This window comes from Athene noctua, chromosome Z, assembly GCF_965140245.1.
Source record: "Athene noctua chromosome Z, bAthNoc1.hap1.1, whole genome shotgun sequence".
Classification (NCBI taxonomy): Eukaryota; Metazoa; Chordata; class Aves; order Strigiformes; family Strigidae; genus Athene; species Athene noctua.
In genome coordinates, this window is record NC_134077.1 from 22,793,412 (window position 1) to 22,816,366 (window position 22,955).

General features: G+C 38.5%; 1 protein-coding gene across 3 annotated transcripts in view; it reads left to right on the forward strand.

Moving 5' to 3' along the window:
- Positions 1-22,955, forward strand: part of ZSWIM6 (zinc finger SWIM-type containing 6) — a 114,050-nt gene that overhangs the window by 73,494 nt on the left and 17,601 nt on the right. For 2 of the 3 annotated variants that reach the window (XM_074931637.1, XM_074931639.1), the window contains exons 3-7: positions 2,363-2,511; positions 3,046-3,196; positions 17,412-17,591; positions 19,169-19,345; positions 19,646-19,792. In XM_074931637.1, coding sequence (XP_074787738.1) covers positions 2,363-2,511; positions 3,046-3,196; positions 17,412-17,591; positions 19,169-19,345; positions 19,646-19,792 — 804 coding nt within the window. The remainder of the gene's footprint in view (positions 1-2,362; positions 2,512-3,045; positions 3,197-17,411; positions 17,592-19,168; positions 19,346-19,645; positions 19,793-22,955) is intronic. The other variant, XM_074931638.1, reaches the window with a different exon arrangement.

Here is a 22,955-nt window from a genome sequence, read left to right on the forward strand (position 1 = left end):
TGTACTACTTCACTGAATGACGTCATAGAGCTCAGACCCTCAGCTTGGTGTCTTCAGCTTTTACAACCTTCTAGCCTACTGACATAAAAATAACACTTGTGTTAAGTGTAGTGATGCTGAACCCCTGGGGAAGGTATACTTGGGATCATGCTGGGAGAAGAGGCCTTGATGGGAGCAGTCTTGCTCACCCAGGGCAGCAGACGCCCTTTTTTCCTGTAAAGGAACCATGTTGTTAAAGAATCTGCGGTACCTGTGTTGAAATTCAGCTTTCTAGCACAAACTGACTGATGAGCTTTTGATAAAACGTAAACAGTTACGGAAGGAATTTTGATTTTTTCCCTAAGTAGGGAAACTTAGCTGGGGAATCTTGGGTTATTTTTAATTCAGTTTAAAAGTAGCCATAGCAAGATTGTTTAAAAGATATATCTCCGTTGCAATAAGGGATAAATATAAGCGTATTTTGTATATTGGTGCCTTTACATAATTCCTTTTCATAGATAGGTCTTTGCTTTAAAGCAATGAAATATTTAACTATTTGCAAGGTGATACTGCTAACTTGGGTCTGTGTAACAGCTGCACTGCTTATTCTTATGTGGCTTGATTTCCCTTTTTATCTCATCCTTTGCAACTGAAGACTTACCAGTATGAGTTTTGTATAGCTAACTGAATTGAAAAGGCCCTTAAACCTAGCGTACTAAAGATGGAAATACTGATAGAAGAGGAGGTTTTGTCATCCCTTGATTTTTTTTTTTGTAGTCTTGGGCTTGATTCCTTTCTGAGACATTGTTGTGGTTCCTGCATAAGGCAGGAGAGTTCATTCACATCTTTAAAGAAACAATTTCTTACTAATATGTGTGTGTGTATGTATATATGTATACATACATATGTGTATATATGCATCAGTGCAGTGTTCCCAGCTGTAGGCTCTGAAGTTGGAGGCAGTTTATGAAGATGCTGAGCTGAAAGGTTTTTTTTACACTCTCAGCAACTACTAGAAAAGACATCCCTCTGACCCTTTAAATCTTCCAGTTGTATTTTCATTGAATAGATTCCAGCATTCCTTACGACTGCTCAAAAGCTTCACCTATGTGGCAGAGCTGCAACTGTGAAATGAAGGCTTGAATCAACAGAATCGTTGTATAATTCCTATACATCTGAAGAGTTGTAGCTATCTTTGCTTTTCAAGTTTCAGGACTTCTTTGAAAAAGCAAGTTTTTACAAATCTGACTATAGTTTTCCTGCACTTTTTTTTTTTTTTCCCTGCATAGGTAACAGGGACTTGGATTTAAAAGTGATAGATTGTGTAACATGTTTCAGTTTCTAACATCTTCTCAAAACATAAGGGAGGTATAGATGACAGTTTTTACAAGCCTAAAATCAAAATGTGAATTAACTTGAGTCTTGCACATGCTTAAAATACCTTACATCTGGTATGGTGATGCACTACCTTCAGTTGTTTCCCTGACAGTCTTAAATAAGTGCTTTTCAGCCTTTTTAAGCCTACAATACCTTTTGTAACATACCCAGTGGAGGTACAGTTGTCTTTAGAAAAACATGGGTCGCTAGATGGTGCAAGAACTTGTTAATTTTGTCCGCCTTTAGCAGAGGCCACCGGTGGAAAATCACTGATCTCAACTGCAAAATTTGAGTTAGAGCAGCCTGTGGCCAAAGCACTGCTGTAAATCTAGTCACTTCAGTTCATACTAGGCTAATTCAGGTAAAGTTGCTCTGAATTGACTGTGCTGATGACACTGGCTATGTAAAGATGCTCCTTTTGAAGCACTGCAATCTTACACAGCTGTAACACTTACTTATGATGGAAATGCCTTTAGTGCTTTAAGACTTTGGATGTTTGGGGATATTTTTTCCTCTTTGTTTAGCTTTGCAGAGCCATCACAGCTCAGAGGCACCGAGGTGATGATTTTCCTGTTTTCATCAATAGCAGCGCTCACTAGCAGTCACTTAAACCTGAGCAAGATTGCTGAAGGTACAGGAATTACACAGGTGTTTTGGGGAGAGTGGTTTTGACATCACAGTTGTAGAAATACTATGCAAAGTCTAATTTTCCTTGTGAAAGTGTTACTGTATAGCTGTGAGAATGGGAAGAAAACTCACCTTGATTTTAATGTTTTATTATAAAATATTTATTTAAATACCTTTTCATAGGCTGTAATTTCTGAGTGTTTAAGACTACTGAGGAGAAATTTAAGTCTATTTTAAAGAATGTTTAAATTAAAGCCAAGACATCCAAAATAGGACAAAACACAAATCCAAAAACCTCTGCAGTAGTCCTCTCCCCTGGAGCCATGAACCTTGCTTTGTTTATATAGGACATAATGATTTCTTTTCTTCCTGATTGCAGGTGCGCCTGACCCAACAGCGGGTGCTAGCATAGATGATGAAAACTGCTGGCATTTGGATGAGGAACAGGTCCAAGAACAGGTTAAACTCTTCCTCTCCCAGGGTGGATACCATGGATCAGGGAAGCAGCTCAATTTGCTTTTTGCAAAGGTGTGTTGAGTACTCTAAACCTTCCCTTTTTTCTCGCCCCCATTCCCCAAGCCAGTCTGTACTTGTTCACATCTTGCTCAAAGTCCTCTTATTCTCAAACAAGAGGAAGCTAGGGGGACATGATGGCAATTTAGTAATGAGTTGTACAGCAGTGGAGGACAATCTGGTGTGTATTGAGATTGGTGTAAGGTTACAAAGTAACAGTTCAGCTGTCTACAGTTTTTCTATTCTCTTCCTTCCCATCCCTGAGAATGTTGGAGAAACCTGTAGAGATTAGTCTTGCAGCAGTTTGTATAATACACCTGTGGATTACTTGTGGAAGGAATGTCTTGAAGAATTGGAATGGGATACTGAAACCAAAAATTTAAAGTTGGGATGCAGGCTACTTTTTTTTTTTTAATTAAAAATTTCACAGCACATATATAAATTACCTTTATTTAGTAGAGGTGGAATATTTAATACTGAAGCATATTGTCTGTACTGTGATTTCTTTTCAAGCTTTTCCAAGTTTGTATTAAAAGACTCATTTCCTAGGTGCGAGAGATGCTAAAGATGAGAGATTCAAATGGAGCTCGCATGTTGACGCTGATAACAGAACAGTTCATGGCTGACCCTCGTCTGTCACTTTGGAGACAACAAGGAACTGCAATGACTGACAAGTATAGGCAGCTCTGGGATGAACTGGGTAAATGCACAGACTTCAAAATCATTTAGGTGTTCATATGTATAATGAAGAAACAATTACATATTTGGGGTGGAGAGAAACTTTATTGTGGTACTAGGTAAAGCAGGTTAGAATTTTCTGCAGTTTTGCTTGTTCAATTAGGGTTGGGCAAAACTGAATTTCTGATCTACAGCATGAGACAATTACAGTTGGAGGGGAAGCATGGTATGAAATGAAGTATAGTTGCAACATGTTTTATGTATTGGAGATCTAAAAAGAATAAAGCAAAGAGTGGAAACATAGCTACACAACTGAGGGTAAGTATGTAAGCCACTAGTGCTAAATTGGAAAAGTTAAGGGAGAAATCGGTTCACAACTAGAGAGAAATAGAAGGCAGAAAGAAAAGATTCATTGAGTATGAGAAGATGGCAACAAAGGAAAGTAGAAGTCCATTACTGAACAGGAAAGCAGATCAAATAACAGGGCTAAAACAATTAACACTGTTTTACAGGAAAGGTCAGTTATGACCAGCTATATGACTTGGTTGTACAATGGAGAGAAGAACAGAGGCTGAAATGGGAAAGGAATATTTAAACTGCTGAGGTCTGAGGACACTTGCTCTAAGGTGTTCCAGAAATTTACTAATACAGTTTTGAATTACTGTTTCAGAAGTTCTCAGAATCTATATGAATTTGTAGTAGGAAGGAGAAATTCAAAATAACTTGGATGTAAATGTCACCAATATTTTAAAGGTGGGTAGCTGAGTGGAAAGAATATTAAGTAATCACATGCATTGCTTACCTAGATAGAAGGTAGTGGTAGTGGAACAAACTACTAACCAGTCAGTGTGTAAGCATTAAGAAGATGAAAGACAACCTGAATTATTTAAAATACAGTGGTAAATCTAATTTTTTTGTTTAAAAGATAATTCACTGAATGTACGAGAAAGGATTAGTGTGTCTATCTTAGCTGTAGTATGGTTTCGGATGCTGTCTGGGAGGCTTTCTCAAAGCAAACTGAAGACACATAGTGTAAATGAAATCACCTTGCAGTTCACAGAACTTGGAATAGTTACCTGTACTCTCACTCAATCTGGAAATACTCTTCAAGTGTAGTCTTAAAGGAGTGTGTCTAGAGATGTGTTCTGGTCAGTATTGCTATGTTTAACCTATGTGGCGTGGAACACACAAATAAATAAATAATATTGAACCCCAAACAAACGAAAAACCTTACAGGTGATGCCCTGTGGGACATTATGTAAACACTGCAGAGAAGAGAGCCAAAGACCATAATGCTCTTGATACATTTTAATGGTCCAAAGTCAAATTGAATGAAACTAAACTCAAACAAGACTAACATGCTTCATTTAGAAAGGATGCATCAAAAGCAAAACGTAAGTTTTCCACTGTTAAAGGTTAAAGATGACCATGATTGATTGCATGTTGACTGTTAGAGCTAAGACTGGGTATAACCTGTTTAGCATAAATTATGTTCACTCTAAATGAAGCATTAAGCTAATAAAGCACTAGCCTATATAGTTGAGATTACAGACTTATGTGGTGGGAAGGCTTAATATTAGAGCAGGCAAACCTCTGTCAAGAGAAAGTGTAGGTATAACTACTTGTTTAAGTGTAACAACCCTTCTAGTATGTCACTTCTATGATGCCTTGATTTATTGGGGAATAACAGTTTTTGCCAAGCTAGGCATGTGCTTATCTGGACATGTATGCAGCAAAATTGTATCCCACCATACTGAAAACTGGAGGGTCTCATGCTTCATTGCTTATGTGGGTTGAGCTGGTAGGTGGTGGGAGAGTCAGAAATGTGTTCTCCATCTGTTACCTGTAGCAGTCTTACTACATGCTGCCAATAAACATAAAAGGTTCTGTTAAATTCTCTTAGTGGCTCTTCTTCTTGTTTCATCAGTTTCATACTAACATCATTTTCTTGACAGCACCTATCAGAAGGTAGAGGAGGTGGAATCTCTCTGCCTGCAACATCGAATAAGCAATATTTTAGATCAATTGAATCAATTCCTCTGTTTATTTTCCTCTGAAAATCCTCTGTTTAATCAGAATTATAGGTGCCACTCCCAAAAAACCACAGTGCAACCTCCAGGCTCACAATTACCTCAGCTGCTGTATTTGTAATCTGAGGCAGAGCCTGTTGTTTCAGTCCCAAACTGCTCTGTCACCTCTAACAATATCTAAATCTGTGGATTGTGAACTGTGGTTTCAAATGCAAGTAAACTTCAAACACTTGAGTAGTGCAGTAGGCTAAAGATAGAACTTGATTCTTCCACCTCCATCTTGTGTTTCTGTTACTAAGTGGTCCATTTCTTCCCTATGCCACTAGGATTGCTTTCATTGGTGCTTATCAAATTCCCTCAAAATTGCTGTTAATTGTGTGAATCTCTCCAGCCTGACTCCTACCTTCTGTGGAAGTTACAAGCTGCTGCCATGTTTTTGCTAGGATTTTGTCTTGAGTTTCAGACAAATTAAACACATCCTTTTTTCCAGGTGAAATGTGCATCTCTTAAAAAAAAAAAAAAAAAAAAAAAAAAAAAAAAAAAGGTGAATGTGCAAAATTTGAAGTCATTTTAAGGGAGTCCAGAGTTAGCATGTTGCAGAAGGAAGAGCAGGATGTCCCTAGGAGCATATGATCTGTGACAGTAGTGACAGAAATAACTCAGACATTGGGTTAAAGGGGGTGATGTTATCAATAAGTTCTAAAACAATGTTGGCATCCTGTTTTGCAATATTCTAGGATGTCAGAGAACTAAAATTCAATAGAGTGAGGTAGGCCTTTTCATACTTTTTTGTATTATCTGTTCAGAGTAATCTGGGAGTGGCATATATGTATGTCTTTAAAAATGTTTTATCTGTGATCTCATTTATTTCACAGGTAGGTAGCAATTTAACATTGTAGTTACGGAGAATGTTAGGACATAAAAAGTACGTAAATACAGATTCTGCTTAATAAAGGTTTGCTTGCTTGCCCTGGTATGCTCTCTGCCAACTGCTAGGCATATGGACACTTTGTCAGTTCCATTTTGGCATAGGTTTTAAACATACGTAAATAACTTCAGCTTTGCTTCTTGACTGGGTCACTTGAGCCTTTTATTAGAACTTAGCTGATGCTTCTTGCCACACCGGGACACACTGGGCTCTGATCAGAATTCCTGATGAAGTTTATGGTAAATTGTTGACTTCGGTAGAAGTCAGATTGAGTTTGAATGTTTGAAGGTGCTGATTCAAAAGAATAAAAGACAAAACCCCCACCAAAACCCCATAAATACCTCCCATCTAGGTATGAACCCGACGATTTTCTAATACAGAGTCCTAATTTTGTAAGCAATTTACGGTTCACAAGCCTCAAAATAGCCTTACACATAACTAGCTGTTTTCTAAAGCCTTTAAATCAGGAGGAAGAATATAATAATTATGTTCAGCAGATTCTCGTGTTATACATCAAAGAATGCTTTGAGGTGGATGCTACTTACTGTATTCCAAAGGTGTAGTGTTGGAAAGATCAAGATTATAGGTCAAAGCTATAAGGCATGCTCATATACTTCTCATACTAGAAGAATTTAGATACAGCTTCAGTGATGAGCTGGTGAACACTTCCAACTTGCCATAGTAATACATGAACGTGTTTTCCAGAGTTTAGAACAGAGTTGAGATTCTTCATGTCGTTGCTATTTGAATGTTGTCTCAGTGGGTAAATTTCACATGCTGATCTTTAGATGTTTAACTCTTGGTGACCATGGTTGAAGACTTCAGTATATCAGAATGGTTAATTATCTGAAGCCCCTTGGCTTGCTTTTTTAATTAAATTGCGTTGGTAAAATGAGGGAATGTGGAAATGCACAGTAAATATCTGCTGATGCCTCTTGAGCTGAGATCTCTGTTTTGAAGAAAAGGTCAATTAACCACCTTCAGAGTCCAGAGGGAAAAAATGGACCGTGCAATCTTACTACAGCAGTAATTTGTTAGTATTCATCTATGAAAAATTAAGTAAAAGTTACTTGTTCTCTACAAAAGTGAATAAAATTCCTTAAAAAGGGGAAAATTTAACTTTGTGGCCCAACCCAGAGATCATGAGGTCTTCATGGCTCTCCTTTGGAATTAAATGTTGAGCACTGCCAGATGCCAGGCATCGGGAAGAGGCTGAGTTTTGTCGGCAAATGGGATCTGCAAGTTAATTGGTGTTTTCTGCAAGCTTCTGGCTGTGAAGTGAAATTGGAAGCCCTTTAGCCACATGGATAATACAGGACCTGAATACAAATGTCACATGTCACCATCAGGGCCCACTGTGAAACAATAGTGTTCCCACTCGAATGCTGCGCCATTACAGATCATTTAAATATGGGGATTACATTTAAACTAAAAGCCCCATTTGCCTTTTACTGCAATTTAAATGTCCTTTTAGCAAAAGCTAAGTGACAAATTAAATGAAAAAAGTGCCCACATTTTTAAAGCTGTAATGCAAAACAACCTTTTATTGCTTCTCATGTGCCACGAATGAATCATTATACTTGTCAACCCTAAACCAAGCCATAATTGGAGCAGCTACTGTTATCAAAGCGGGGCTGCTCTTGTGACAGCTTAATAAAGCTGAAACTGTTAAATTAAATCCCAGATGCTTAATCTGATGAAAGCAGTCGAGTAGAAGAATCTAAGACAAGTATCTAATGCTTGGTGGAGTGACGGAGCCCAACAGCTTGTCAACACTTAGATTAGGATCAGATTATTTTTTTTGTAAACTACCATTTTCAGTATCTTTATATCCTCTTGCTTGTCTTTGTGGTAAAGAAACTTCAAGTAATATGCATGTTTCAAAACAAACACTTCTGGTAGATTTCCTCAATTTTGCTATTTAAGAACCATTTAAGGGGGAGGACAGCTGGTTTCTTAAATCAAGGATTAGTTTCTTGTGGAACAAAAATATGATGGCTGTGTTGTGGGGAAAGAGGATGTGTCCAAAGAGCTCTTGCAGGGTAGAGCAGTGGATAAAATTGGTGAATGTTTTCTCGGTTTGCATCATGGTGATCCTGGTCTCTGATCCTCTTATTTTATGACATGAGGAGAACTTACAAGCTGCTCTGTACTTCCAGCTGGGTAGTCTCCACATTTCAATGAATAAGCTTCTCCTGTCTATCTCAACCACTTGTTGGTATCTAAAGTTTTTAAGTGTAGGAACCTCTCGCAATGTTGCCATTAGCCTCATTCATGGGTTAGAGCTTTCTTGGGTGACATCCTTAGAATCCTTTCTGTTACATGTACTAAATGGTTTGTTGTCATAAAGGTATTTCCTGAGCAGAGTGGCATGTCTTTGCCTTAGTAGTTCTAGTAGTTATATTTCACTATTACTTAGTCCTGTCATGGGCCACTTTTTAAATGCTGGAACAGCCTGATGGCCAACTTTGAGTTCACATTTGCTGATATTTTGACCACTTCCTGGATGATACATTTTTTGTGTTAAAATTTAAAACTATGATTTTACAAGGTCATGTCATGTAGAGAAATAGTACAATATATTTTCTGAAGGATCATGCCTAATTTTTATTAGTAACACTTTGTGCCTCACTTAAAACTTAATTCTAAATGTTGAGTCTGGGCCAAGAATTGTTACAGATTGAGAGATTTAATTACAATTTTGCTATGAGCAAACTAATGATTGAGTGTTAAATAATGCTTTGGGGTTTTTTATTTGGAAACTACTCTGAATTTTTCTGATAAAGTTTATATTAATCTCAAAAATACCAAGTTAGATTCTTTTAACCTTAACTAAATAAAGCTATTCTCCATCTATAATTCTATCTTGGGCGTTCCTTCCCTTTACAATTAGAGATGCAAACTTGCATGAATGGCACATGCCAGCTCTTCTAAACAGATTATCTCTTCTTAGTACTCAAGGGGAGGAGTTAAAAAAGGACAAAAGCAGCTAGGGTTGTTGCCAGTATGCCCCTAGAGAAATTCCTTCCTGATGACAAATTTGGTGACTACTTCAGGGCTGCTATGAAAAAGATTTGCTAAAGTTAAGCATTCATTACTGGTTTTATGCTCTAATACCATTTTTCTGGAGCTTCATACTTTGTGCAATCCTTTTTTAGGGTCAGCTATGCAGTGGAAACCTTCACTTTTCCTCATATTTTGTGGTAGTTCAAAAATGGTACAGCAAGGCACTTAAGTTTCAAATTTTAGTGCCAAGCTTATGTACATTTTTTCATGATTTCTTTGAGTGTCCCAAGTTCTATTTGCATCATGTTCTGCCTTAAAGCTAAGGAGAGTACCAGTGCCCTGCTTGTAGAAAATAAACATAAAATTTCTAAGTTTAGATTAATCATTTGGACATAATACATTTCTGACCTTGAAGCTGAAGCTGTAGGAACACGTGTGTTTCAAAGAAGGTTGCATGCACCATGCTCTGCACCATTTCCCTTGGTCTTTCATCATGGGACTCCTAGGTAGACTGATACATTAGACATATTTATGTCTTCAAGTGTATCATATCCAGTAGGCTGTCTTTGCTTAATTGATAATCCTCTTTTGTTTAGTCTTAGCTGCCATGGTTGTGGTTGCCATATAGTTATAAAATACGTGTGTCTTCAGTTCATGCACTTAAGGTTACCTCTGCTCTTTCACAGAATAAGCTGTTAATATACGTCAGTGTATTTGTATGATTTGTCCTATTAGAGGCACTAAAATTAGCAGTACTTCTGAGTTAGTGTCACAAAACATTTTTGCTGCTCTAAGGCCTGAGTTACAGATGACAACTTAAAGAAATTGCTCTCATGGCCTTGTAGTGTCTCAGTTGTTGCTGTCACCTTCATTTTCCCAGTGAATGAAGCCAAGCTGCAGTTCCATGAAGATGAGTTCTGTCCATCTTCTCTGAGGAAGATTTCCTTCTTCCTTCATTATTGTCATGTGTCATAATGGTAATTGAAATGAGGCTGTATGAGGCCAGAGTATGACAGTAAGTCGGAGCTGTTTTCAAAGAGGGTGTTCTTTCCTGTGGCGTTTATCAGGTTTGAGGAATAATGTTGAAAGTAATTAACTTTAGTCTATAAGCATAGCTTGAGGGGTGTATTTTTAATGCTATACAGAAAGTTTGGGTTTTCATATAGTTAAGTTGAATGAAAAGTACTTTTACAAGCAGGAGCCAAATTTCTTGGAAGTACCCACATTAAAACAGGTTTTGAAGTTTTTATTCCTAAGATGTTGAACTGATTTACTTACTAATATCCTAAAAATTGTTCTGTATTGGAGCTGGTATAAAACTCATTGCAGCCCTAACTGTGGAAGTATGATGAAGGGCAGAGATGAGCCCAAACTAGTACTTAGCATTGCTTTTCTCTTTCTTCTCACTCTTTAATACCTTGGTAACATTAAGCTGCCATTTAATTTTCCAATACCACTTCTAGTAAGTACCAAAACTAGAGAGAAGTAATAGATATATGGAGAGAAATTACTGAATCTTCACTGATTTCTCTGAGCTTCACTGTGGTCCAGCAATCTAGCCTTGTGATATTTTCCAGTTTTCTGTCATGAGTGGATACTGGAAGAATAACTGTAAAATTGGAAAAGTAATTTAAAGTGAAGAGTGCAAGAATCTCAGTCTGCTAGGGTCTACCAAAGCATGACAGAATAAATCCTTCATAATTTAAGATGCCTGTGTTGACTAAAAATTGGATAGGGAAGACACTTCTGCTAAGCAAACAAGGTTGTTGAATATTATAATTGGAGCTGGTCAAATTTAACTAGAAGACTAGAAATTAGCTTAGAATTTTCAGTTGTGGTAGCTAGGCAGTAGATCAACAAACCAGGAGCTGTGCTAGATTCTTGTATTAGAAATCTTAATTGAAGTATGCTGTTCTTGTAAAAACTTGTCTTCCAGTCCAAAAGCAATTGTTAAAAGTAACTCAGGAAATCTTAAGAGTAGGAAGGAATTCAGACTAGACAATCAGAATGTGTTTTTCTGGCTAGTTACAGTGGGTTATTTACATTCTGTGAGCATACTTCTGGCAGTCATATTTTCTTAACTTCCCACTATGCAAGGAATTGTTTCCACTTGATCCATTTCATTAAAAAAGAGAGGTATTTTCATCCCTTTCTTTTATGAATGTCTTGTTTTGCTTGATGAATGTACCAAACTTTACAGTTTTGCATCTTCCTAAAAGATATGAGAGATTAATTAATCTCAGTGATAAATTTACATACAGGTAGGTTAGTGTATTTATAGTTAGTAGTCATGTTTTCTTCTGAAAATTTTAAAACTCTCTGAAAACAGACTGTGACTGCAGAGAGTGTATTACCAGTTAAAAGCTGGATAAAGTATCTGATCTCTATTTTGGGCAGGAGCTTATGTTGTCTTAACCACCTAGTTGTACATACTTGCAACTACTTAAAATTTGAAGAATCATATTAAGATACTTAAAAAGGAGTGTTTTCAGACTATTTGTGCTAGTATTAGCAGTGATTTTATCTTTGATTGATTATCTGTGAACAAATGGATGGTTTTATGAGTATTAGGGAGATAATCAGTGAGATTCATTTGCAGCTTTACACATTCCTCTAGCTTTGTAGACTAAATAGCCCCTGACTTGCTACGGTGGTTAGGTTTTAAGGGTGCTACAGATGCGTAGAGTGGCATCTAATGGATCCAAAGTGCTCTCTTAGGGAGATTGTAATCTTAGGCTATGATACTGTAAACTTCACCTTTCAAGCAGATTTCTGTTCTCACATGAAACCCTTTTGTCAAATGCCACAGTATCTGCAAAGATGCAGCAGTTTTTGAAACTAATTCAAACAGGCATAACCCAGAAAAGGGGGCTCATGCAAACCGACAGAAGTGCTTAGTTCCTTTTTCCATTGGGCTAAAATTTAAAAATGTAGTAAGATGAGAACAGGAGTTCTTTGTTACTTGACAGAGATCAGAGCATGTAGTTGATGATGGCTTAGAATAGAATCTCAATATATAAATTAATGCCTGTTTCCTTTCACCCACATGCATGTGTGCCTTTAACCCTTGAGGCAGCAGTATGCAGCAAGAGTGAAAGGGAAACTGAAGGAATTAGGTATTTTTTTTGTCTCTGGATTACACTTTCTCTAATGCACATTCAGAGTTTAGTGTGCAGAAGGGCAAGGATTCCCTCTTGCCATCAGTGCTGCAGGTAATCTATTGCATTAATCAGCCAGCTAGTGTGAAATGCATGGGGAGTGATTATACTATCATACACAATACAATCAGCATGAAGCACTTGTCAAGACCAATACATCAAAGTTTAATTCAGTAATAGAATGAATTAGAGCAAAATGAAACATTCTGTTCTCCAAGAAACACAGCACCCACAGAAAGCCTTTTTTTCTGAAGGCTGCACAAAGAAACTGGAATGCATTAAGGAATTGTTTTTATGAATAAAATTGCAACTTGGATCCAGCTGAATACTTTTCCTTGGAGTTCTTACTGAGGAAAGAACAGCACTGAAGTGCTTTGCCTATCTTCACTATTCCCTAAAAGCAACTGTTTAATTGAAGGAGTATTCCGTGGGACTTCTGATTATGCTTTGTTCTAATGGAGATCGCTCTGTGCCTGCAGGAAGGAGGTGGCTTTGCCAGTCATTCTGAAGGCACTTGTCCTTCTTGTTGAGAAGCAATAAATAAATACCGTACACTACCTTCTTTGAGACTTCCAAGTGGCTGTCCCAGTGAAAGTGCATATATGTTTAAAAACCAGATGTAAACCACTTCACAATCCTTTGCTGACACTTCTACTCTAAAGAGGTCATAGGTTCTGTCTCCTAGTATTCTTTCTGTTCTGGCATGCTGGGAAGTGATGCTTTTGTAATAGAACTGATTAGGCTTACATGGGGCCCAGCAGCAAGTGTGCAGCAAGTGCTGAAGCTGATTTGTCTGCTGCATGAAAGGAACAGTCTTGACTACCTGGCTCCATTTTTTTTTTTAAATGATCAAATGCTACAAATCTGGTAGCTATGGGATTTTATTTTTTTAAGAAAGAGATGTGCATTAATGGGAAGGGCAAAGAAATGTCATAGTAGATGTGCATCTGTTTCTTGCATATTTTAATTTTGCAAATGAATGGATTTATCTTAAGTATATTAAATGTAAAATGCCAAAGCAAAGGCCAGCTCTCAGCCATTGATTACAGAGGTATTGTAAATGAGAAAATGCTGACCCAACCTTAGCTACACAGCAGCCCTGACAGGGTAGCATAATATTTCTAGGAAGAGCAGATTTCTTGGGAAGACCATAATCAGTCAAACAGAATTGTACTCTGGATCTTCAATCATGGTCAGTGTCCTCACCTCACACTAAACTGTTTCCATCACCACCTTCCCATTTACTGAGATGAGTAAAATATGATGGGATTTATGAAAACTGAGCAATGCTTAATCTTTCAGGAGGGTCTGCGTGCATTCCTTTCACTTCCTTTGGCTTCATGAATACATGCATACACAGGATGTTCAGTTATTACAACATCTACTTTTACAGTGACTACATACTTCTTAATGGTTTTAAGTTTGCATATTTAAATCCTGGTCATTGTGAAGGCATGCTGTCCCTTTCTCCCTCATGAATTCAGAGGTATGGATGTCTACTGAGAAACACAGAAGTACTTGATACTCCCTTGTATGTACAAGGAAGGCATGCATTATGTAAAGCAGTAATGTAACCAATTTTTTTGTGATGTGAGGCGCAGTAAAGATGAATGACAACTGTGCGTTTTCAAAAGGAGAGCTGTCTGAACCAAAGGCCTGTTTTGGCAAAGCTGGCTTTTTCCAGGTCAAAAGGATTAGTGTTGAACCAAAATTGGCAATTGCTCACTTCAGTATGACAATTCTAGTATTCATTCCCTTGTGAAGTGAATATCAAACTGCAGTTGTAGCATGTCTTATTTTCCAGTTATCTTCTGGGGGAAAAACTTTGGTATGTTGGGTTGTGATCATTTTGCCACTTTGCTGTGAGAAGTTTTATGTTGGAAAGACGTATGTCACAGTCAAGGGATCCAAATCAGAACTTTACTTTTGGTTTAGTAGTATGTAGTTTGAGGGGGGAAGATGTGTCAGCTTGCTGAGAACAATATGAAAAGATACCCCGTGCCTGGGGAAAGGGAGACGGGAAGAAGAGAGCAAGCTGTGTTAGAGAGGAAAACAAAGAGTATGTAAACACAAACATTCTCTGGGTTTTTTTCTTCATTTAATAAGACACTTTTGATATTGCAGGTGACACTGGTGACATCATTACATCTAGTCAAACAGATAAACTTGAGAATGCCAGGGATTTTGGGAAACTTCAAGTGAAGACTAACTGTCAACAGCAGTTCCCAGGCTGAAGTCACTGGAAATGGATTTAGACACCTTCCCCCCAAATTACAAGTAGCTGCCTTTCATTTTTCCATAAGCTTTATCTGTAGTAGGGGCTAAGTGTGATCAGCAATTTCCCTGTATGGGAGCCATTAGACAAAAAATAGAGAATCTCTTGTTTGAGGCCAGTGTAAGCCTTCAGGTGGGTGGTGACATTTAAGGGCCAGCTCAGGGGGGCTCCCACTGAGCAGCATCAGTGAAATAGGCATATATTTTCCACACTCCTTCCAGTTGGCATGTAAAAATCTGGTCACCAGTCAACGCTTTCCTCGGAGTTTTCAGTGCTAGAAGCAGGACAGGAACCAGTGAGTTCAAAGAGCCTGAACAGAGCAGATGTCAGGGGAGGAGGGGGAAAGTGCTTAGGGAACAGGAGGAGGAAAAAATGTCAATACAGGCACACACACACACACACACACACACACACACACACACGCTAGGGAAAAACAAACAAACAAAAGAATCACACACACAAAAAAAACCCCAACCAAAAACCCTAGAAACCCAAATAGGCTGAAGAGTGTGGGGTCATTGGCATTATGCATCCTTCTCCCAGATGGTAGCCTTTGTAGCAGTACAGGAGCTGAGCCTGAGGCTCTTTCTGTTCCCTTCACTTCTGGTGGGAGTTTTGTCTCACACTTCTCCTGCAGGGAATCGGCAACTGTGAAAGCTGGGTGAAAGATCTCAGATGTGCATGCAGCGCTCCCTGAAGTCACAGGGAGCAGGGTGCAGTTGGGCTTTATTGAAATTTTAAGTGGTTTGTGTGGGGTTTATTAGTAATACACTTGTCCTTGTGATTAATTTGCATAAAAATAGCCTGGGTTTCTGAGACAGTCACTGCTAACAATGTAGTTATGCTTGACATAGTTTCCCTCTTTAAACTAAAGAAGTTTTTAAAGGATTTTGGTGCTTGGGGTTATCTCTTTCCTCTCCTGCCTTTGAGATGTACCCCACACAAAGGCGAGGGAATTCCTTTGCCTCTAGTTGTGTTTCTGCGACATGTAAAAAGAAGAGGCCACTCAATTTGTAGGGACATGATGTAAGCAGTAATGTGTTCCACCTTGCTGGGTGGTTGTAATATTTACCAAATGCGGTTAAGGTATTCAACGTTGCTCTGGCTACAAAGTATCAAATTAGCTTTTTTTTATTAGATGCAGAGAGATACAATGTCTCCTTAGTGCCCTCAAGAGATACTTGATTTTGAAAATAAATAAGCAAGCCCAAGTTGACTGTTCTCCAAGGCTTCCAATATGCCCCATCTTTTGTTTTGCTTTGCAGATTACAAGAAATGTAGTAATTCTGTCTTGGGCAGTGCTGAATGCATTGATGCTTAATAGTAAGAACCAGTTGTAATTTGTTTGGAGAGTGAAGCATGTTGACGAGTGTGTTCAAAGAAAGTCATATGATTTGATTTTAAAAGAACTTTTTAAAAAATAGTATTGGCCTAATTCACTCCCATGGCAAGTTTTAGACACTTTAAAAACAAAAACAAACCCCAAACCCAAACCACTTGCTGTACTGTATTTAACTACTGTGGAGTAATAATCTGCAGTACTGTAATAACTCATGTTCTGCACTGTACAATATCATATTTTGTTGTGGTTTTCAGATTTCTTTGCTAGGACTTCCCCATTCCATGTTGGTCTGAGTAACAGGGGACCTGCAACCTTAAGGATCAAGCTGTGTTTTCCACTGGCTCCTGTGCTGTGGCATGCCAACATGCTGAGTTACTTTAGGAATGAATGTAATGTGATGGCCTGTGATCTGGGTATCCGTTTTGCTTTCTTAGTTAGCAAAAAAGTACTTGAATGTGAGAATTTTATTATCTTAGAAGAACCAGCTTCAGTTTTGGTTTTTTTGTTGTTTTTTTTTTTTTTTTCCCAGCCTGTTGAAAAAATGAAGATTGCATTGTTTAAGCGTATTCTCTAAATTTCTTGTAGTGTATAAGGCATATTCTTAATGAGCAAGTGAACTGTTGCTGAACAGTACTTTCAGGTGTCTTCATGCTTCTGTCAAAGTTCATGGTGATGAAGAGACAGCTGATTTAGAGAAAAATCTTTGTAGTTGCAAATTGTTGCTGGAGACCCTGATGTATTTATGCTTGCCCTGCTGTGTAGTCTCAGGGAGCAGGTTCCAAAGTGATTGTGTGTGTGAAATGTCAGTACAAATTAGCTTTTCCTTCAAGATCTGTAAACAGCAAATATAAAACAGGTTTTCTAGTGTAACCAAATTACTGAAGTAATTGCAGGAAAAATATCTTATTCCTATTAGACTGCGCAAACCCAGTGTTTACTGTATCTTTGAGACCCAGATGTGTTTGGGACCGAGTTACACAATCAGCAGTACTTCTGCTGGGTTCTGAGTGTAGAAGTATATGTTTACAAAATACATGTCTTACTAATGCACTTCTTGGGTTCCTGTAATGTGAAGCTGGAAGATACATAGTTCTTGTTTGTAGAAAACAAGATTCGCTTCTGGTGCAAAAACTAGAAGACAAACTTCGGTCATTTCCTGCTGTAACTTTATGTGAATTCTTGTTTGCTTTTGACTGACTGATGTTCCTGTCTGATGAGCCATACATTGTGAACTCTGGATTTTCTAATACAAAGGACTTTGTAATGCCTTTTAATTGAGAAGGTTGGCTTGGTACTGTCTTTCAACTGCTTCAGAGGGGCCACGCCAGCTCCAAGATCCTGCATTGGGAATTCAGTCTGCCTGGTGTTAGGCATAGCTGGGAAGCAAGCAGTGTAGCCTTTGAGGGGAGGAAAGTGTTATAGTATAGAAGTTTGGAATTAGTCATTGGCTACTGCGTTTTTAATAGAAAACATAATTTAGCAATTTTTTTAAAATCAGGTGCTCTGTGGATGTGTATAGTCTTAAATCCCCACTGCAAGCTGGAGCAGAAGGCCAGTTGGCTAAAACAGCTGAAAAAATGGAACAGTGTGGATGTTTGTCCCTGGGAAGATGGAAACCATGGAAACGAGCTGCCCAATTTAACCAATGCTTTGCCTCAGGGTGCAAATGCTAACCAAGGTGAGCCTAAACATATGCACTGACTGCATCATATAGTATAACCTCTATTTTACATACTCTAGCCTTGCAGAATTCAGCACTCTTTCCTGGGACAAGTAACTTTCTTGTTGAGGATTGACCAGCCAAAATTATTTTCACTAATATTATCCTTGGAGAAAGGACAAATAGGTGTGTTTTTCGTGCTGGGGCTGCAATGTTTTCAAAGCAAGTATTTGTGTATAGTTAGGTCTTTTAACTTTTCACTTGGTGCTTCTAAGTACATGTTGCATGAAAAGTGGATGTCCTTGAACTATGTCATGTAAAAGTAAAAGTCTGTTTCTTTGCTTGACTATAAACTCCCTCTGGTGTCAGGGTTTTTATTGCAGTTAGAAAGCCTTTGATACCTATTTAAAGAGAGATCTGTTGAAACTGCATTAAACTTGAGTGTGTGAGAAACTAAAGCAGCTATCTGTGGGATGTGCTCTGTATGTGCAGTCTTCACTGCCAGGTGTGTGGGGGGGTGCAGAGGCAACACTGCTGTCTTGGAGAAGGTGTCTCTTCTTACTTGATATCATGCTTCTTAATCTAAAATGTTGTTATCAAATATGACAGAAGCCTTGTCCAGTCCTCTTCAAGCAAAGATGACTACTTTGCTAATAACTGGGGAAGATGCAGGATATTTACCTATGGGAAAAACCCTCATAATCCTCAAAACCCTCAGTATTTTGATATATATTTAATTATAATAAAATTAAAATCAAATGCTTGGGAGATGACAGATTTGGACTTAGGTGGGGCTTTCCTTGTTTCTTTTTCTTGGAAGATTACCTCTGAAGGAAATAGATTTGGTTCATTTAAAAATGTTACAGCTAGCTGGGAGCAGAAGTTCATTCAGCATATAACTCCCTACAGAGGTATTTTGTTTTCTCTATCTCGTGATGTTCAGCCCAACCTGGACAGGCTAGCAGTAACTCTGACACAGCGTCTCAATGTTCATAGACATAGTGCCATGCTGACAGCAATTTTGCCATAGGAAAATGTCCAGAAAGGATTATGTCAGTCCTGTGGCCTTAGTACCTCACTTTCTTTGCAGTATTGGTATATGTTTATGACAAAAAAAATTACACAAGTACTCAAAGTTAATATCACTTCTCAAAGAGAACAACTAGAAACTTTCCATGCGATGTTTCTCCATCCCTCATCCTGGCAGCTCTGGGTCTGAGGAGGAAAGAAGCTGAGGATGCTTGTGTACCTGTGCCCTGTACTTCCTAATTTGTTTTTACGGGAGTTCTGTACATGCTGTTGAATGTCCTTCATCTCTAGCTGTTCCCTCTGCAAAGTCCTGTCTAGCATCAGCCATGCTGGTTTTTAGATCTCTCTCTGAATGCAAAGTGAATGGTGCACACTTCGTCTGAGCTGTTGGGTAATAACAGGATGTGGAATGTCATCTGTGGGCTGCTTGTTTGCAGAGGGGGCAAGGCAGGCTGATGTCGGTTGGGGGTGGTGGTGAATAGGCAGAAGACAAGAATACTGAAATACCGATTCACATATGAATGAGTAAAAGCTGATGCAGCTTTTTGAACTTGTGAAAATGACAGATTCATCGAACAGGCCACATCGGACAGTGTTCACTCGAGCCATTGAGGCATGCGATCTGCACTGGCAGGACAGCCATTTACAGCACATTATCAGCAGTGACCTATACACCAACTACTGTTACCATGACGACACTGAAAACTTGCTCTTTGACTCTCACGGGTGGCCCCTCTGGCATGGTAAGTGGCTAAACCGGAAAGACGTTTCCATGACTTGCTGCTTTGTTCGTTTTCTATGGCATTATTGGGGGGGGGGGGGGGGGGCGCGGTGAGGAGATGAATGAAAATCCTGGCAGAAAGAACAGAAGCTCCCTTGAAATGCTGGCTCAGAAGTAGTCCTTTAAGTCTCTCTTGCATTAAAAAAAATCGTACAAAAACCAACAGCCAAACAAACAAAAAAGCCCTTTTGAGTAACCTAGCAAAACAGGCCATTGCAGACATGGAAGCATTGCTATTCCTCAACTATTTTTTCCATTTTAGAACATGTTCCTACAGCCTGTGCGAGGGTGGATGCATTACGATCTCATGGATACCCACGAGAAGCACTGAGGCTAGCAATAGCTATTGTTAATACACTAAGAAGGCAGCAGCAGAAACAGCTGGAAATGTTCCGGGCTCAGAAGAAAGGTAAATGTGGGGAAGAGAGAAGGGCAAAGGAAATGCGAGGTGACAATAACACCACCAGACTGAGACTCTGCGTGAGAAAACCAGTGTTGAAACTAAAGTGAAAGAGGTGACTTTTAACTCTTCCAGTCCAAATGATCGTAGTGGTAATGTCACATTCTGGATGTCAGAGGTTTTCTTTAAGCTTACAACTATTCATGTACTACAAACATACAATTCATGCATTACAAATCTTCCTTCAATGTAACAACACATTAATACCCATGAACTAGGGATATACCAAATCCATGTGCTATCAACCTACCCTCCATGTACTACAACAACTAACCTATTCATGCCCCAAACATATAACACTGAATCTACTAAGCATCATAACCCCAACCTAAGGCATATCCTTCAAGTCAACAGCTCTACTTTCAAGTACCAATAAAGCAATAGTCCCACCTTAACAGCCAACTCTGCCCTCAGACCTAAACCATTCCCATCCTCGACAATATACCTAATATCCCTATAGTATACAGAAGTGCTTCAATACAACCTATAGAATGGTAGCTGTAAATATCAATTACATATTTCCTGCTGTGCCGGTTTCTGAAGAACAAGGTTATCTATTAATCGAGCTTCTCACATGAAATCAGCAACCCGGTGTCAGTAAGATCCATCACGCCCAGCTTCAGGCCCATTCTTTTCCCCCTAAACCCCTCGCCCTACTTACAACTCATAGGAACCAGAGGCGCAGAAGTGCAAGCTGCACAGGGCAAAGGCTCTGTTCTGCCTTCTGCAATATGCGTAGCATGATGAAGCCCTTATCCCAATCATGGTTTTGGTTGCACAGTGAAAATACCCTGTGTAATTTACAGGCTTTTAAACAGAGCTTTGCATTTGGCATGTCAGGTGTTTAAAATATTTATTTTTGTATGATATGTAATTTAGCTGAACTGTATATTTCTGAGGTGTAAGCCTAAAGCTGACTTTGAAAGCTACAATGAGGCAAGGTCTGCACTACAGAAATTCATCAGATTTAACAGTTTGTTCCAAAAGTCTCTTACAATGCTTAAAATGTTAGTTTTTCTGGATAGAGGTGAATTGCTTTTATTTTTGAAACACTGTTTTTTATAAAATGTTCTGTGGTGTTTCTCTGATGAGCACTACGCCTGCTTTTTTTTGAAGGAACCTTCTTTAGATGCAGTTCCTATGCCATGTGATCCTTGCTACCCAAAATAATCCTGCATTGAACTTTGTTGTTAGTTTGAAGAGGCAGTGGCAGAAAGGGATGGCTCTGTGGTTAAAGAATGAACATGGAAAAACTGGAATTTTCTCAGCTGCTACAAGAATACCTTAATTAAAGCTTTATTTTAGGTCTTTGTCTTTCCTCTTTAATTATGTGTATTCTTACGCATTTTAGGCAATGATACCAGTGTGAAGTCATATGTGTAAATTTTTCAACTGTGTCTCTTTTGTGCAGGTGTTTTCCCAGAAATGAACATTTAGAAGGCAAAGTAGACAGATCTGACTGAAAAAAAAAAAAATAGCTGGCAGTTCCAATGTGCCTCCATTTTTTTCTTTCCCATGGTACCTAAGGAATTAGGTTTTTTTGAGCGCTGTTGCAGATACTAGATTTGAACAAAACTTAGAAGTCCTTTGTGTTATTACTTAGTAGAATTTAAGTATTTTATCAAGTAATGTGTCTCCTTTACGACTGTTCCCTTAAAAGCTTAGCAGCTTTTCTAGCTTCTCAGACTAGAGGGGTAAGAAGAGAGGGGCATGCTTATGTGTGTGGCAGGTGTGTGTGTGTGTGTACACCACTGGCAGGTGTGAAGGGTCTGCTGCAAGAGTCTCCTGAAAGTATGCTGGTCGTAGTACCGCTCCTTTTCATTCACAGTTGCTAATGAAGTATCTAGACATTTAATACTTTAAGTCGCTTTCCTCGTGAACAGTTCCTATAGTTGTCAACTAATATTATGCTATTATAAATTAAAAATGGAGTATATGAAATGTGATCCATCCTCCCCCAAAACAAAGAAGTTTTTTGTTTCTATGTTGTCACTCACTGCTTTTTTATTTTTTTTCCTCTTATGTGTGAAATTTTTCAAAAACACGATTTCAATACTGTGAAACGTGCGGTCTTCTCTAGGCAGATGAATTCTGTTGCTACAGCCTAGTTTTACGTTTTAGTTCAGCGAACACCACATGCTCCTACTTAGCTTTTATGCATGTGACTGATCCTGATGTCTGTGGAACGACTTGCGTGATTTAAAGTTAAATGTCTATGACTGGAGGACTGAAGCCTTTGTTTGACATGACAGGAGTGAAGCTTGTTAGTAGGCACAATAGAATAAAGAGAACATAAGTGAGTTAGTAAGAAGTCACTGTGATTAATCCTTTTTGGTAATATTACTTGCTTATGTCTGTCATCTTTAGTACATGCTCTTTGTTAGTAAGACAGTGATTTACTTGTTTGGTTTTCATATTATATATCAATGGCTTCTTTAAAAAAACAAACAGACAAACAAAACAACTCTCCTGACAGCGTGGCTGTGTTTCATTATGTAGCCCCACACATTCAAACAGACAAGAAGCAGGATTTAAAAGCTTTGTCATAATATGTACGGTTACTCAGAAAGATGGCACTTGATGAACAAGAGAGAGGGGAGGCAGGCACAAGTTAGTGTGTAACGGGCAGAGAAGCAGAGCATCCCTAATGACTTGTATACTGCTTTTAAATGTTGACCCATAATGTGTCTAATCTCTCATGGTTCAGTTGTGTGTATGTCTAGGAAGAAATAAAGTTGGGAGTTGGAGTCAATGGGGAGATGTTGCCATAAGACTCCTAATAGAAAAAGGGATTTGGGGAATCTCTAATATCTGTTACCACAACTGCTTCCTTTAATTCACTGTGCTAAACATTTTTTTCATGTTCTAACTGAATGATGGATGAGCGTTACAAAACAAAGTATCTGTGAAGGTATTTGTTGACCGAAGTTTTGGAATGACAAAAAATGTACTTGATCCATTTAAAGGACAATTTTTTCTTGTATACCTCATTTAAACATTTTATTCTTTTCTTTTTAAGGGAGCTGTCATCCTGAGTTTATTACTTTAATAAATACTTAGATGCAGGATAAGCTCATGTTTTATTTATTAGTTTGGAACGTATTTTAGAATA